Raw genomic sequence first — 13,922 nt, forward strand, 5'->3', positions numbered from 1 at the left:
GAATATCTGAATATCACCAAAGTACTTTGCCACGACAGACTTATATGCGTTCCAGAGGAAGTGGAGGCAGTAGAAAACCTGCCAGGGAACCACGGCTCCCAAACGGGCAAAGCTAAGAGAAACTGTGCCGCAAATTCGGGCACCCGACGGGGCTAACCTGCATGGCTTACACGAATGCTCTGCGTATCGTCAGTGAACGAAGCCCGAACTGGATAGTTGCGTCACGGCATGGTGCCGCTTCCTCTCCCATGCCCATGTGACTGAAGTTGTCAGCCTCAACCGGTGGCGCGGCGCAAGGCAGCCGCCTCAACATTTGATGAGCCCGTGAATTCTCGTGGTTCATCTCACACCCTCAAATAAGTCTCATGTCGTGAGATGAATGATTTGACTTGAATTGATTCTACACAAGCTCTCCTGTCTCATTTACAGCGACCGCAGAGATCAGTTCAAGTTCACGCCAGAAGACAGGCGTTCGGAACTCAAGATGCCTTCGAAGGACCTCCAAACCGAGGGGCCACAGAAGGATGAGGAAAAGTCAAAGTATGAAGGGACGACCGGCCTCGATGACGCGGACTGGGAACATGTTGGGACGCCTATTGATGAAAAAGGTATGCTGGTCTGTTCATTGTGTACTTTCTTTGGTTGGGAGAGTCTGATGGAGTCTGGATATTGGCCGCGGGGTAGAACCAAATGAAGAAGAGTGTGCGGAAGACAAGGAAACTAGCCTGGAGAGAAAAGCACCCTCCGAGACGACGGAGCACCGATGGCAGCGGCTTCGAAGACAGGAGGATGAGGCGAAAGGAAGTGTTGTTTCTGAGCTTGTGAGTTTCTACGTTTTCGCGTTATGGGAGAGGAGGTGATGCTGACGATGTGTGTTGTCAATGATAGCTTTTCTTTCTAGCTGGATTGTTTTTATGGATTTAGCACCGCTTGAGGGGGTGTCAGAAAGTGAAATATACAACTCTGGGCTCTGAATATTGAACGTTCCGGCCTGTTCCCCTCACTTGTAACATAGCTAGAACATCCTAGTTTGTGACTTGGTATTATGGTTGCCCCTCTTCCCCCGTAAGACACCGTCGCAACATTTCAACTACCACCAACGACACGGAAACGGCAGTCGAAAGGGGGAGTCTTAGTTTCGCCCATGAACGATCCATTAATAGTAATCCTTCCTTCTATCATATGGAAAGACTTCCCCTACATCAGGTTTCCGCCCAATGATACAATATCTACAGAAACAGTCAGTTCGCACATCCAGGCCAACTGGAAGGGGGAGAGGGGGGGCGCAAAGTTCTACTCACGCCGGCATATACGCATGAATATCCCTATCCCTCAAATCATTCCTCACATCCACCAGGAAAACGTTGACAGCCTCGGGCGTCTACTTGAACGCGCGCGTAAACGCCGCCATCGTAAAGGCCTCCATGCCCGTCGTCCCGTTCTCGAGCTGGATCCGGCCGAGCTGCTTGTGCTTCGCGCTCTTGGGCCACTCGTTGAGCGGCCATTTGAAGGTCGTGACCGAGACGTCGACGAAGCCCGCGGCGGCGAGGGCGCGCGGGTCAATGTAGGGCCTGCCGAGCTTCCGGGAGGCGGCGGCGAGGAGGCGGGACCAGTGCGAGGGCGTGGTGGGGGGTCAGGGTACCGTCGTCTGAGGTTACGTGGACGTCTAGTTCTTGGAGTTCTATCCAGCCGCCTGGTTCGAGGTTGCTGGTTTGGTGCCTGGGTTAGTCTCTATTTTGGGGGAGAGCAGAAGATTTTATGTGTTTCTTCTTGAATGGCGAGTGGGCTGGGGCTTCTTACTCGTAACATCTGCGGAGGTGGAGGTCCCAATCGTCGATGGCGCCCGTCATGACGCGGCTGTGGATATAGTTGAATGGTCGTGACCAGGTCCACTCCTCTTCGAGATCGTCAATCTCGAATTTGAGATTAGGCGGTACACTTCACTCCATGGTTAGAGAAACAAATGAGAAGCGAAACTTAAGGAAGTGCTGAAGAGCAGGAGAGCTCTAGTAGCGGGGGCCGTCGAGGAATTGCATACTAGTCGCAGAGTGGCGGCGAGAGATCGATGCCGATGACCTACAACAGAATATCTCATGTCAGACATTGAGTACAGAAGACGATAAGACCCCCTTTCCTGAATGGGGACGGGGGATCTGAGAATTCCTTACCTCCGCCTCTGGATGGTCGTCCGCAAAGCTGACGGCCCAAATACCGCTGCCGGTACCGACGTCGAGCACCCTGCCGCACGCAGTCTGGTTATCCATCCTGCACGGCGGGGCGACGCCGCAGGTGAAGTCAAGGGATATAAGCCATAGCTCGTTTTCTAACTCTGAGGTGGGTGGACAATCTCCCGTGTTAGTTTAGATGAAAAAGACAGCAGGCCAAGACCCGAGTACTTCGAGCAGGGGTGGTAAAATAGAAATGTGAAGAAAGAAAGAGGAAGCTAACCTAATCTTTCCATCTCCCGCTCATCGTTTGGCTTGGTGTATTCTAGTGTCTCATGTTAGGGTCTCGATTCCATGCGAAGGTCATCCGATGTTGGAGTCTTGGTATAGTGGAACTCACTGCCATCTTTATACCGATGATATGTTCTCCCGTTCTCCACGCGGTAGTTGAGTATGGATTCGCGGAGACTTGTACTTGATGAAACGATTTGTATACAAACACATGTGTTGAGTCGAAAGTCGTCTTATAACACCCCCCCCCAAAGACACAAGGTAAAGGCAATGGGAAGGAGTGAGGGTGAGGGAAATGGAAGGGGAAGGTTGAAACGCTCTTACACTTCCGACATCTGACCGATCATCGTCTATTATCCCGTCGACCAACTCTAGCACGCCAGCAGGGTTATTGCTGATCATGTTGTACCTGTGTCCTCAATCCGTAGGGATACTAGAACAAAGGTGGGTGGATGGGGGGACGGTCCCGAGAACCCGGATCTTGTCAAGTTATCTGTACACGGAACCAGCTTTTGGAAACATAAAAAGAAAGGAACAAGGAGAAAGAGACCGGGCCCGAGCTGACGAAGGAAAGTATGGATATGAAGGGGGTAAAATAAGAATAGGGAAACAAAAGAGGGGGGGGGGGAGGTCGTTGGAAGTGGTAGTTGTTGCTACTGTTGTTGGAAGGAAACCGTTGGAAGTCGTCTTTTTCTGGTAACGACGGATCCGGTGACCGGGGGTTTAGACGAACTGTGCCGTCGGGTGGCATGTTCGCCATCGTTGGTTCTCCTTTTTCCTTTTCCCTCCTCAATCGAAATCGCAAGGGCATCGATTTGTGGGAACCTCGAACTGATGATGCCGGATGGGATTGGCAAGTGGTTCGGGAGATAATTTGGCTGTGGACTTACTATGTAGTAGACATGAAGGCGAGTCATCTTGCTTGCTTCGCTTGTTTACCGGTTTCCACTGGAAGACCATGTCGGTCTAGACTTTAGTACTCTGCATTCTACCAGTATGAATAGAGAATAAACGTCTATCCGTACGGATGAGGAGATGCTAAAGTTCACATGTTGCAGGGTGTACGAATATCTTATCACAATTCAACTTTTCCCATCCCCTGGAAAGAGAAGCAAACGCCGAGGAACCCGTGATTCGAGACCAAGGGGAGGCTCGGTAATACCCTGGTTCGGACTCTGCTAATCCTCTTCAACGCAGGCTCGGTGTACTCCGTACTTCGTACGTATGTGAGTGAGTGCCTGGGAATGTACGAATACTCTGTACAGAAATCGAAAGACGGATAGACGCGATGAAGAATGTGAGTTGGATTTTCGCAGGTCAAAGACGGAGGTGGCCTTGGCCGATGATCTTTGAGCGGAGTGCGGATATTGAACAGGCCCGAGATAAGAATAGCGACTCAAGGCCTTGGCATCATTCGCAACTCAGCTGATGGGAGATTTAGACGGCAACGATCGAGCATTGGGGGTTTCGATACTCACCTAATTACTTGAAAACACTGAACCATCATTTGTACACTCTGGTCTAAGTGGGAAGAAGATCTCAAGTCTCAAAAGGCATAGTTGAAATTGTTCACGTAATCGCGTACGCGTAGCGACAGCACTCGACGTTTTGCTGCGGCTCTCAAGGGTGTGCAGGGACAGGGCTCCCAAGATGACCGACCATTGGAAATTAATAAACTCCCTATCCGAGAGTGACTTGACTTCACGTCGTGAAATTTCATACAAGAAACCTCCAGAGCCTTCAACACAACTTGTCACTATGCCCTCTCCATCTTGACTTCATCTTTACTCAATACCCTTCGGCTCAGGAATAGGCTCCGCAACCAAGACAGTGCTCTCCTCCGGCCTCTCCTGCTCAGCCTCCGGCTCCGCCTGCTTCGCCCTCTTCTCGTAGAACCCCTCCACGTCCTTGACCACCTGCCGCCCCGAAAAGTTCCTCATCAGCTTCTGCGACTCGCCCCGGATGCGGTGCTGGTACCAGTGCGGGAACGCCCGCAGCGCCGTCAGCACGTTGCCGTACGCGGGCAAGACGACGTGACCGCTCTCGCCCGTGAGCACCTGCCTGACCACGGCGTCGGCGACGGTCTCGGGCTCCAGCGCCGGGAGGATGAACTCCACGCCCTGCTCGTAGCCGGTGAACAGTGGAGTCTTTGTGAAGCCCTGGTTGACTAGTACCGTGCGCACTCGCGGAGCGTTGTATCGGGTGGTGAGCTCTGCCGTGATACCCTCGTGGAACGCCATGGCGGCGGCTTTGGAGGCGCCGTAGTCGACCTGGAGAGAGTTAGTCATCTTTATTGAATTGGCAAGCCAGATCAGCCCTGAGGGTCCGTCCTACCATGTTGGGAACGCATAGGTAGCTTGCGTACGATGCGACTGTTACAATCATCCCGTGGTTCGTCTTCGCCATGTGGGGGAGGAACTCCTTGGTTGTCCAGTAGTGCGCAAGCGTATTGACATCGAAAGTAAAGCGGATATCCCGCTCCGTCGAATCAAGGACCGTCTTGCCGCGGGCTACGCCGGCATTGTTGATGAGCACCGTCGGGTGGCCGACCTTTGCACGAATGTCATCGGCCACGGCTGCGAGCTTCTCTGTTGACGTGATGTCGCACTTGAAATAGTGCACATTGGAAGCTGTCGGCGAACGTCAGACGATGAAGTACGCGAAAAAAACGGCATCACCAAGGATTACTCCAGCGAAAGGAGAAACTCACCAGCAGTGAAAGTCAAGTCCTGGATATCCAACACAACGACAGTAGCACCCTGCTCAGCCAACAGCCGCGCAACATGCCCACCAATCCCACCAGCACCGCCCGTGACGAGGACAATCTCCTTGCGCCAGTTGTACCGGTCGTCGACCCAGTTGTTCAAGGCGCGCCGCGAGAGCCAGCTGCTCGCCCAGCGCGTGACGGCGCAGTACGCCAGGAACTTGATGCGCGAAAAGGCCGTGGGGTGGAGGATGGCGAGGTCGCCGCCCTTTTTGGTGTAGCGGGCGAGCAGCAGGAGCGGGAGCAGTACGGACGGGTTCAGCGCGGTCCTGGCGATGAGGCGGAAGATGGGGTCGGCGGTGAGGCCCTCGCGTGGGAGGAAGCCCTGGTGTAGAGGCATCGTCGAGGTTGTGTTATTGTTGCGGTTCGCGATGGGGTGTGTTTGTATGCCTTGGCAGGCTTATGATGGACCCTATGAGATCAGGCTTTCGTTTCTCGAATACGTTGATGAAATCAGACGATAGGCCCGGAGGTAATTCTGAGATGGACTTTTCTTTTGCTAATGCCGGTGAGTCGAGTGAGTGTTCGGCAACCAACCTCCTTGGTCTCGATGCAATGAAGCTCGAGTTAGGGCTTAGGTTGTACTAGGTTTCTTCCGAGACAGGAGGGATTGTCAAGAGAAACACAATCTCAACATGGCACCACCGTGCTACTGGCATGCGAACCCCCCATACTTAAAGGGTGTTTCAATGACGAGGGGGGTTTCAACAGTCATGGGAAAGAAAGGTTGGCCAGGGTCGTCCGTCACACACACACACACACACACACACACACACCGGGTGACAGAGGCAGAATAGCTCCCAACCGACTTGATGCTTGGCGTGAGTTGGAAGCTCCGACCATCCAGTCAGTCCCCATCCCATCATGCTTGCCGCAGTCGTACAACCACACAACGTGCTCTCGCCCTTTTCCAGATTGGAGATGCAACGCGCAGCCGAGGTCTAGTGCGGCCAGAAAGTGCGGGGAATCCGGGGGGTCCCGTTGTCTAAACGGCGCGGAAGTCTGGGGGAGGAGGGGTGGGAGGGGGGACTTGTCATGCAAAGCCCGTCTAGTGAGTATTGTGATAGGACAAGGGGCTGGTGAGAAACGTGGATTGCGAGCTTCGATCGACGTTTCCTCGTGCCATAATAATTACCTATGAAGAAGAAAAGAAAAGAAGAAAAAAAAAGCTGAGCCGAGTGGCGCGCGGGTGGTTGGCCACATGCAAGTGGTAAGTAAGTGTAACGGCTTCTCGCCTGGCCTTGACGTGCGTATTGCCTTTTCCAGAAAGCACTTCGTCGCACGTGCGGCATGGGGGCCACCGGATGGCTAGGACGTTCCAGCTTCCGGATGGTCACCGACCCGGTGGGAGTAGAGAATGTGAAAGACCCGGGAATAGGTTTCCTACTGCGTAATAGACCCCGTTCCTTGAGATCGGTTGGTGTTTGCTTAACTGTCTTTTTGAGTTGTACAAGACGAAAAGACTTTTGTGTATCCGTACTTTCGTTGGAGAGAATTGACCTTATCTTCAATTGGCTACCCTCCCCACCTTCGTTCGCCCTCTGCCAACTTCTAGAAGAGATCAAATGTTCGGCCGTTTGAAATATCTGTGCGCAAAGGTAATCAATCAATCACCTTAAGAAATATGTACTAATACAGCTTCCGTGTCTGGGGGTATCATGAATGGGCACAAGTGTTACCAACGTTTCCTCACACATCAGCCAGCTCAGCCACGCGGAACTGGGCTAAAACGGAAACCTCCTTCGATCAGAGCATCAGCGCGGCACCGATGCTTACCAAACATAACCAATACGCCCCATCCCTCCACCTCAAGCTCGCTCCCGCGCCGAGTCCGTCACCGGGCGTCGCCTCGGGCTTCGTCCCACCGAGCCCGTCGTCGCCGCTGCCGTCTCCCGATTTGACTTCAATGGCGGTGGAGTCACCCGGCGCGAAGAGCACGCCGACGCCGTTGGCGGCTGTGGCGTTGAGTTGTTCAGCGGTGAGGAGCGGGTTGTTGAGGGCGTCGCATGAGGGCCGGCCGTCTTTCTGCTCGATGCTGTTCGTGACGGAGATGGGCACGTCGAAGATTGTGTAGTGGTCTTCGCCGTTGAGGCGGAAATTTTGACGGATAGAGATCTAGGGGGAATTGGTGTGTTAGTCCTCGGCCCTCCGTATCGGCTCCAAGTTTGGGGGTGAGTGTGTGTGTGTGAGTGGTCCGACTTACATTGTATGCGCCGCGATCGCTGTCGCTCGAGCTGGGCTGTCCGTTGCCGACGAGACAATCCGGCCATATCCAGTTCACGTGCTTCACCGTGCTGCCGGGCTCCTGGGTCATAATCTCCCCCAGACTGGCGTTGTTGGCCGTCGCCGTGCCGTTGGAGATGGTGAAGTTGCGGCCCGTGCTGTAGCTTGACAAGAACATTGTCACATTAAAGATCTTGGTCGGGCTATCCGAGGCGTACGGCGGCAGCGGCATCTTGCCGTTCGTCGAGACGTCGATCGCAACATGAAGGTTATCTATAGTTGAACCACTGTTAACGATCTGTTGGTCCGATGAAAACCAAATCTCATGTTGTTTGCGAGCCTTTATCTGAAGAGGGGGGGTTTTTTTTTTGGGGGGTTTTTTTTTTTGGAAAAGGGGTCTGGCTGGTACTAACCTCCGCCCAGCGGGGTCCCCGGCTGAGGCGCATCCAAGATGATCAACCCGGGCGTGAAAATCTGGCCGTTGGCAATGGTGAAGTTCTGGGCCGCCCCGGAGGTCGCGAACAGGGCCAGCAACGCGGCCGCTGCATACGAAGCTGAGGAGACCATGGCGATAGGAAGAAATGTAACGCTGCGGATAGGGCAAGCCGGGTCCGTGAGGCCGTAAGAAAAGGGAAAGATGGCAAAAGATCCGGAACGCAGAACCGAGAAAGAAGAGGGACAGAAAAGACTAGCAGCAATACTGCGCCTGCGCGGGGCAGTTGATTAATTATTCAAAGCCCGCGCGCCTGAAGCATCCAAGAGCGGCAGCAGGGTTCCTGGATCTCTAACAAAAGTACGGATAAAGTGGGAACTGCGGCCCTTGAAAATTCGAGAAAAAGATGATTTCGTTCGATGCGGGATGATGGATCGGGGCTCACGGGGAAATGAGCATACGGGCCACACACCTGGAGTAGATTGCCAGGGTATGGTGGGTGAGCAAGAGATGATGTGAAGACAGGCAAGGCAAAAAAAGGGCAAACAGCCAAGATGCCAAGAGGATGGGACGTCAACCATTCTTGAGGTAGAAAAGGATGGGGGGCGGCGAAAAAGTCTTGAAAGCCTCATACTACGGATATAAGCTACGTCGTTATGCAAGCTCGTCTCTAAACGACCTCCTCTCGGTTCGATGACAGCGGCGATCCGACGCAAGAAACGGCAGAGAACCTTGGCCCTTTATGAGCCTTGCAGGTTCTGGGCCACTGTCATTCATGCCGTGTTTGTATCCCTACACAGAAAGGTGTGTGTGTGTGTGTGTGTGCCATCTTCCCGGAGGTCGAGAACCGGGGCCAGGCGTTCCACCGCTTTACAATAACCTTACAACTCTACCACTATTACTACCTGGCACCGTGGCACCATACGATACGCGATCTCCAACCAACCCTTCGGTTGTGGTGTCTGTGCATGACGTGGGTTCGGATTTGCCAGGGGACTGGAACAAAGGAGCAGAGACTCCAGAGGCAGACGGGAGGAGTGAGGTGGTCTAAGGTAGGTAATAACGGCTGAGGATTAAGATGACTCGCCCCCCCCCCCCCCCCTCCCCCGCGGGTGTGACGCCCTCTTGATGCAAGGCAGGTTTCAGATTGACGGACGGGAAGAACTGGCAGAGAGGAACTTGCAAAGAGCGCTATAATTTTGTTAATTTGCGAGCAACCCGTCACCCATCGCATATTGCGCCCAGGGCCGCTCTCTTGTTGATGAAGAAGAAGAAGGGCGGCCCCCAACAGCGAAAGAGAAAGGACCTTGAACTTCCGTCAATTGAGAAATGAGACGGCGAAGACGTACGAGCCAACGCCTGATTAAACTTGCAGCCAAACACCCTGCGCTGGCGCGGTGGGGTTTCTGGCCCTTTCGGTCCCTTCGGCATCGTCTTCCGTCGCCAAGTAGCCTCCTCAGGTCCGTCTGGCATTGGTAAGAGTTTGCTACTCGTCAAGTATCCGTACAGAAAACCTCTCTTCAGCTTCACAGCAAGTGGTTGAGTAGGGATCACAATGTTGAGCAATCATTTGTACAAATTCGACATCCATTAATGACACCATCCTGCGTTGTAGGTAAATCGAGGGCGAATCATCTAACATGAACAAATTTTTTTGAAAGAAAAAAAGAAAAGAAAAAAAAAGCAAACTTGTCTAGTAGTTTTCTTAAAGAATTCTTCTTTTGGTTCTTTTTGGTTCTTCCCAACGCCTCGCTGTCTTTTTGTGAAAACTTACAAGTACCCTCCCCAACCATGAACTCACTTAGGTCCAGAGGATACAGGTGCCGTCGGCGCCGGCACTCACACACCAGGGCTCCGTAGGGTGCCAGTCCACGTCCAGGACACCGAGCTTGTTGACAATCTTGTGGCCCTTGAGCATCTTCACCGGCACAATGGTCGGGTTCTCCATGAGATCGGTCACGACCTTGCCGTGGAAGATCTGCAGGGTGCCGTCGTCACTGGCGTCAGCGAAGAGGGGGAAGCTGCGGTGGTACTTGACGGCGCGGATGGCCTCCGAGTGGAAGCGCATCGTCTTGTACGGGCGGTTGGAGAGGTCGAGATCGTGCCACAGGAGACGTCTGTCGTAAGATCCCACGACGATGTTGTCACCGCCAGAGTGCACGTCAAAGGACGAGATCCAGCGGGCGCCGGGCTGGATGACCTTGACGAGCTCCTGTCTTTGCAGGTCGTAGCAGCGGATCATGCGCTGGGTCGCGACGAAGAAGAGGGGCCTCGAGGGGTGGAACTGCGCCGTCTGGGCGAGACCGGGCAGCTTGCGGAAGGGAATCTGAGTCAGATGCTTCGAGAGGGTGTGGATGGCGACTGCGCTGCGCTGACCGTTGGGGGACACGGTGCTGAGGAAGTCTCCTCGTCTGTGCCAGTTGATCACCTTGATGACTGACCTGACGGTGGCCTTGAGCAGGACACCGGCAGCCTCCAACTTGGAGCCGGGTCTGGCCCACTTGCCCGGGTGCTCCTTGGTAATAGCAGCATTGGGCTGAGGGTTCTGTGTGGCGTAACCGAAACCAGCGTCAAGAATGTCACGGCTGGCCTTGTCGATGCCATCCGCACCGCGAGGAGGAACCGCAAAGAAGATGTCTTCACCAGCAGCGGCAGCCAGGATGAAGGTCTCCTTGTTAGGACGCCAGCGAACAGCGTTCACAGCCTCATCGAGACTGAGCTTGGCCATCCATTCCTGGCGACCGGTACGGAGATGCCACAAGCGCACAGTACCGTCGTCACCACCACTTGCAAGCCACTCGCCGTCAGGGCTGATGGCAGAAGACCGCACGCGACCCTCGTGGCCACGGAAGACAGTCTGGCAGGATGTGGGGAAAGGTCTGAGCTCCTCGGGACGAGGCAGCTTGGGAAGAAGCGACGCAGGGTCGATGTTGAGCCTGTTCTTGCGCACACGGGGAGCGAGGTAAAGATCCAGACAGCGCTCGAAGCGCTCCTTGACGAATTCGCCGTAGGCGGGGACCTTGCGCAACGAATCGAACTTGGCGGGCATGTACTCCTTCTCTCTGTCCTCGGGATCCGCCTTCTCCCACTCTTCCCTCTCGGCTTCTGTCGGGAGGTACTCAGGGGGAGGGTTGTAACTGAGGTCGTAGCCAGGAGGCGGGAGCTTGGGCGCCGGAATGTCCATGACGTGCGGCGGGCGCTCCTCCTCGTTCGCCCAGACGTCGTAGTAGACTTCTTCCTTCTCGGCTTCCTCCTTCTCCTTCTCTTCCGCCGACTTGTACGGCAAGATATGTCCGTCCTTGATGGCCTTGACGAGCTTGGCAATGCGCTTCGCCTCGTGCTTGGAGGGTACGAAGCGGCGTTTCGGTTCGGGCGCCGCGCTAAGGGGCATCTTCTCCTCGTGTGCTGTGAACCAGTGGACCATTTCCTGGGCATCGTTAGTCTTGGAGGCATGTCGCGCGAAGTCTCTAAATACTCACGGGGTAGGGGTCGTATCCTTCTTCGGGAACCTCGTTCATCTGTACGCGGCGCAAAAGCTCGAGCTCATCCTGGCTCAGGTTGAGTGGCTTGCCCGTCTGGGGATCCGTCAAGCCAGTCCAGCCCTTGGGAAGCTCAATGGTCTCGAGCAGGGCATCCAATGCCTCGCCGGCGGCCGGGCGCATGATCTTCTTGCCATTGATGTCGTATCCGATGTGAGGGTAAGAGTCGTAGAAGGAAAGAGGAATGTTGCCGATTGTGTTGACGGGCTCCTGGGCGTCAGTGTCGTCGGAGTCGTAGTCGGCATTGATCTCGTCGTACTCGTAGCGCTCTTCGCCGTCGGCGCCAGTCACGACCCTGTAGTTGGGCTTGTCGTCCTCGCCATCGACGGCGGCAGCGTCCTTGCCGAGGTTTGTTGACTTGAGCTTCGAAGAAATGTCTTCGTCGTCGGAGGGAATTTCGTCGCTCAGAATGTCCTCCTCGTCTTCCTCATCCTCTGACTCCTCGCCGTTCAGACCATTCTCTTCGCCCTCAGACTCGGAAGTTTCTTCGTAGTCGGAATCGTCTTCGCTCCCGGACAAGACACCTTCTAACGTTGCGGCAAATTCGTCGTCAACAGGGGCAGGAACATCCGCCTGCGGCTCCTTCCGCTTGCCTAACGCTTGTCGTGCACCCATTGTGGTGGTGGGAAATTGTCAGCCAAAAGAGGTTGTGAAGGGCTATTTTTGGAGCTTTCAGTTCGCGATGCAAGCGCAGGCGGTTTGGGCGGACGCCTTCTGGAATTTTTTTTTTCTGCCGTCGGTCGGTGTTAGCGTTTCCCAGACCGCCTAGCGGGGTTGACCGAGACGGAAGAGTGGAGGGATCGCTCCGGTTCGTCTCCAACTGCGACTCCAAAATCTGCCCCGAAATCTGCCCTGCAACGACACCACCAATTTCACCTATCGCATATTCCGTTGGAATACAGCAACGCAAGGAGACTGACTCTACTCTCCTACTGGTCATCTAAACGTTTCAAGTCGAACGTCATAGGCCTGAAACAACGTGCAGAGTTTCGAGAAGAATGCGGAGATGCTGAATACCCTGAGAATGGACCGACCATACGCCACAGAGGCTGTCAGCTCATCGCCTGAACGCCTTTACTCAAATGCCTAGCGCCTCTCCGGCTATTACCATGGGCGGGTGGTCCCTATGCAGCGGTGCATAGGTTGCCCTACAGGGCGTCCTCCAGCTGCCGTTCTGCTAACCACACGCAACCTTCCAGCGCTCAAGACACTACAACGTAACATCGGATTCATTGGCAGCGGGTACGAGGTGGTCTCTTGGCACAAATGGACGCTTAATACTGCGCGCTGAAGCAGGCGCAGCGACGCCGAGTGTCTCCCTCACACATGTAGATGGATCGTGGATGCATCCGAGGATACATCGAGAGATCTCACCAAGCCCAACGGGGGGTTGATGTGTGAGTATTCTCAGGTTCCATCGTCAGACCGCCCGACCATGCCAGTGATGGGTCAGACGCTTCGGGCTGCTCCGAAACGGCTTTAAGGGAGAGACTTCTCGTGATGCTGGTGCCCTGTCCGCATCCATGGTACTTGATACTAAGGCACTTACTTCCCTACGCCGATGACTCAAATCTTTACGAATTACACACTCCCACCTCGGCCAATAACAGCGTCGCCAAATGGCACTTCAAGGTAGTTCAGGCCGGGGTGGAATCTCATCCTGCACACACGAGGGAGGCGTTGAAGCCCAATTCTTTCGCATACCAATATGAGGAGAGCATATCTTGTAGTGTCTTCTTGTCAAGTTGAGGAAGATACTCGTTCACCTTCCCAAGTGTCTTGGCGTGAGCAGGATAGGGAACCTTGAGAGGTGGCTCAGCCATTATTTTGCTCGAGAGATAGGTAGTCTCGGTTGTTGCCAGAGAGGTACTACTGATACGACCATAGAGAAGTGAGAACAACTTCAACGGTGAACTAGGCCGTATTTCTAGCAAAAGTACCTGTGGATGAACTTTGGTTTCCGTCATATGCAAGGTTGGCATGGTGCTGACGCCGCCTCGAATCCTTCAAAGAAAGGGACTTTGGAGTGACTGGTGACGAAGGCGGCCAAGCAGTGTGCTGCTGTGTAGTTTTACTGGGTGGATGGATGTACCTTGCCTTACGAATGGATCCCCATACGACTGAGTTGGTCTTAGGGGGGCAGGCTTGAGGTAAGGCGGGTAAGCTGTGCTGCGTGGCTTGCTCCTCACCTACAACAATTACGCCGTGGTCCGGGAGAAGCTTTGCCCTTTTGCTTCCCGACCGCATCTCGTGTGTCTCACACTCCGTCTTTCTCATCCCGATCTCTGGATCGCAGTCACAATACCTTACCAACGTCTGAATTTCTAACGTGGCCGTCGGTGTCACCATCTGCATGCTTCCATCTCGTGCATACCGCAGCCTCGAGCAAGAAAACAACTCCGGGGTTCAGCTGGAGAGCAAGCCACGAGCTAAGGCAGCCAGGGCTTCATCGTCGTGCCCTCCCCGTTGTCGCTACCTTGCCATTCAGAGTCATCGGCCCTATTAGC

At 54.4% G+C, this 13,922-nt stretch overlaps 5 protein-coding genes across 5 annotated transcripts; 1 reads left to right on the forward strand and 4 right to left on the reverse strand.

Moving 5' to 3' along the window:
* The first annotated feature begins 302 nt into the window (after positions 1-302).
* BDP81DRAFT_428383 (uncharacterized protein) lies at positions 303-1,273 on the forward strand. Its single transcript, XM_060590417.1, has 2 exons — positions 303-608; positions 685-1,273. Exons 1-2 carry the CDS (start codon positions 485-487, stop codon positions 858-860), a joined length of 300 nt encoding a protein of 99 aa, XP_060445409.1. The 5' UTR covers positions 303-484; the 3' UTR covers positions 861-1,273.
* Positions 1,274-1,381: 108 nt separating this feature from the next.
* BDP81DRAFT_461211 (S-adenosyl-L-methionine-dependent methyltransferase) lies at positions 1,382-2,858 on the reverse strand (the record flags this gene model as incomplete). Its single annotated transcript, XM_060593744.1, has 8 exons — positions 1,382-1,579; positions 1,611-1,707; positions 1,801-1,938; positions 2,039-2,076; positions 2,169-2,329; positions 2,449-2,490; positions 2,566-2,639; positions 2,797-2,858. The coding sequence occupies 8 exons, from the start codon at positions 2,856-2,858 to the stop codon at positions 1,382-1,384; spliced, it is 810 nt and encodes a 269-aa protein (XP_060445410.1).
* Positions 2,859-4,240: 1,382 nt separating this feature from the next.
* BDP81DRAFT_394453 (short-chain dehydrogenase) lies at positions 4,241-5,560 on the reverse strand (the record flags this gene model as incomplete). The annotated part of the gene is made up of 3 exons (XM_060587965.1): positions 4,241-4,726; positions 4,791-5,086; positions 5,167-5,560. The coding sequence occupies 3 exons, from the start codon at positions 5,558-5,560 to the stop codon at positions 4,241-4,243; spliced, it is 1,176 nt and encodes a 391-aa protein (XP_060445411.1).
* A 1,179-nt stretch (positions 5,561-6,739) lies between these two features.
* On the reverse strand, positions 6,740-8,314 carry BDP81DRAFT_28849 (uncharacterized protein). The gene is made up of 3 exons (XM_060583049.1): positions 7,857-8,314; positions 7,424-7,716; positions 6,740-7,335 (listed from the first exon to the last, which is right to left on the reverse strand). Exons 1-3 carry the CDS (start codon positions 8,008-8,010, stop codon positions 6,967-6,969), a joined length of 816 nt encoding a protein of 271 aa, XP_060445412.1. The 5' UTR covers positions 8,011-8,314; the 3' UTR covers positions 6,740-6,966.
* Positions 8,315-9,677: 1,363 nt separating this feature from the next.
* Positions 9,678-12,030, reverse strand: BDP81DRAFT_461213 (BOP1NT domain-containing protein; the record flags this gene model as incomplete). The annotated part of the gene is made up of 2 exons (XM_060593745.1): positions 9,678-11,303; positions 11,356-12,030. The coding sequence occupies 2 exons, from the start codon at positions 12,028-12,030 to the stop codon at positions 9,678-9,680; spliced, it is 2,301 nt and encodes a 766-aa protein (XP_060445413.1).
* Between the last annotated feature and the right edge of the window lie 1,892 nt (positions 12,031-13,922).

The sequence above is a fragment of the Colletotrichum phormii genome (genome assembly GCF_030913505.1).
Source record: "Colletotrichum phormii strain CBS 102054 chromosome Unknown BDP81scaffold_10, whole genome shotgun sequence".
Classification (NCBI taxonomy): Eukaryota; Fungi; Ascomycota; class Sordariomycetes; order Glomerellales; family Glomerellaceae; genus Colletotrichum; species Colletotrichum phormii.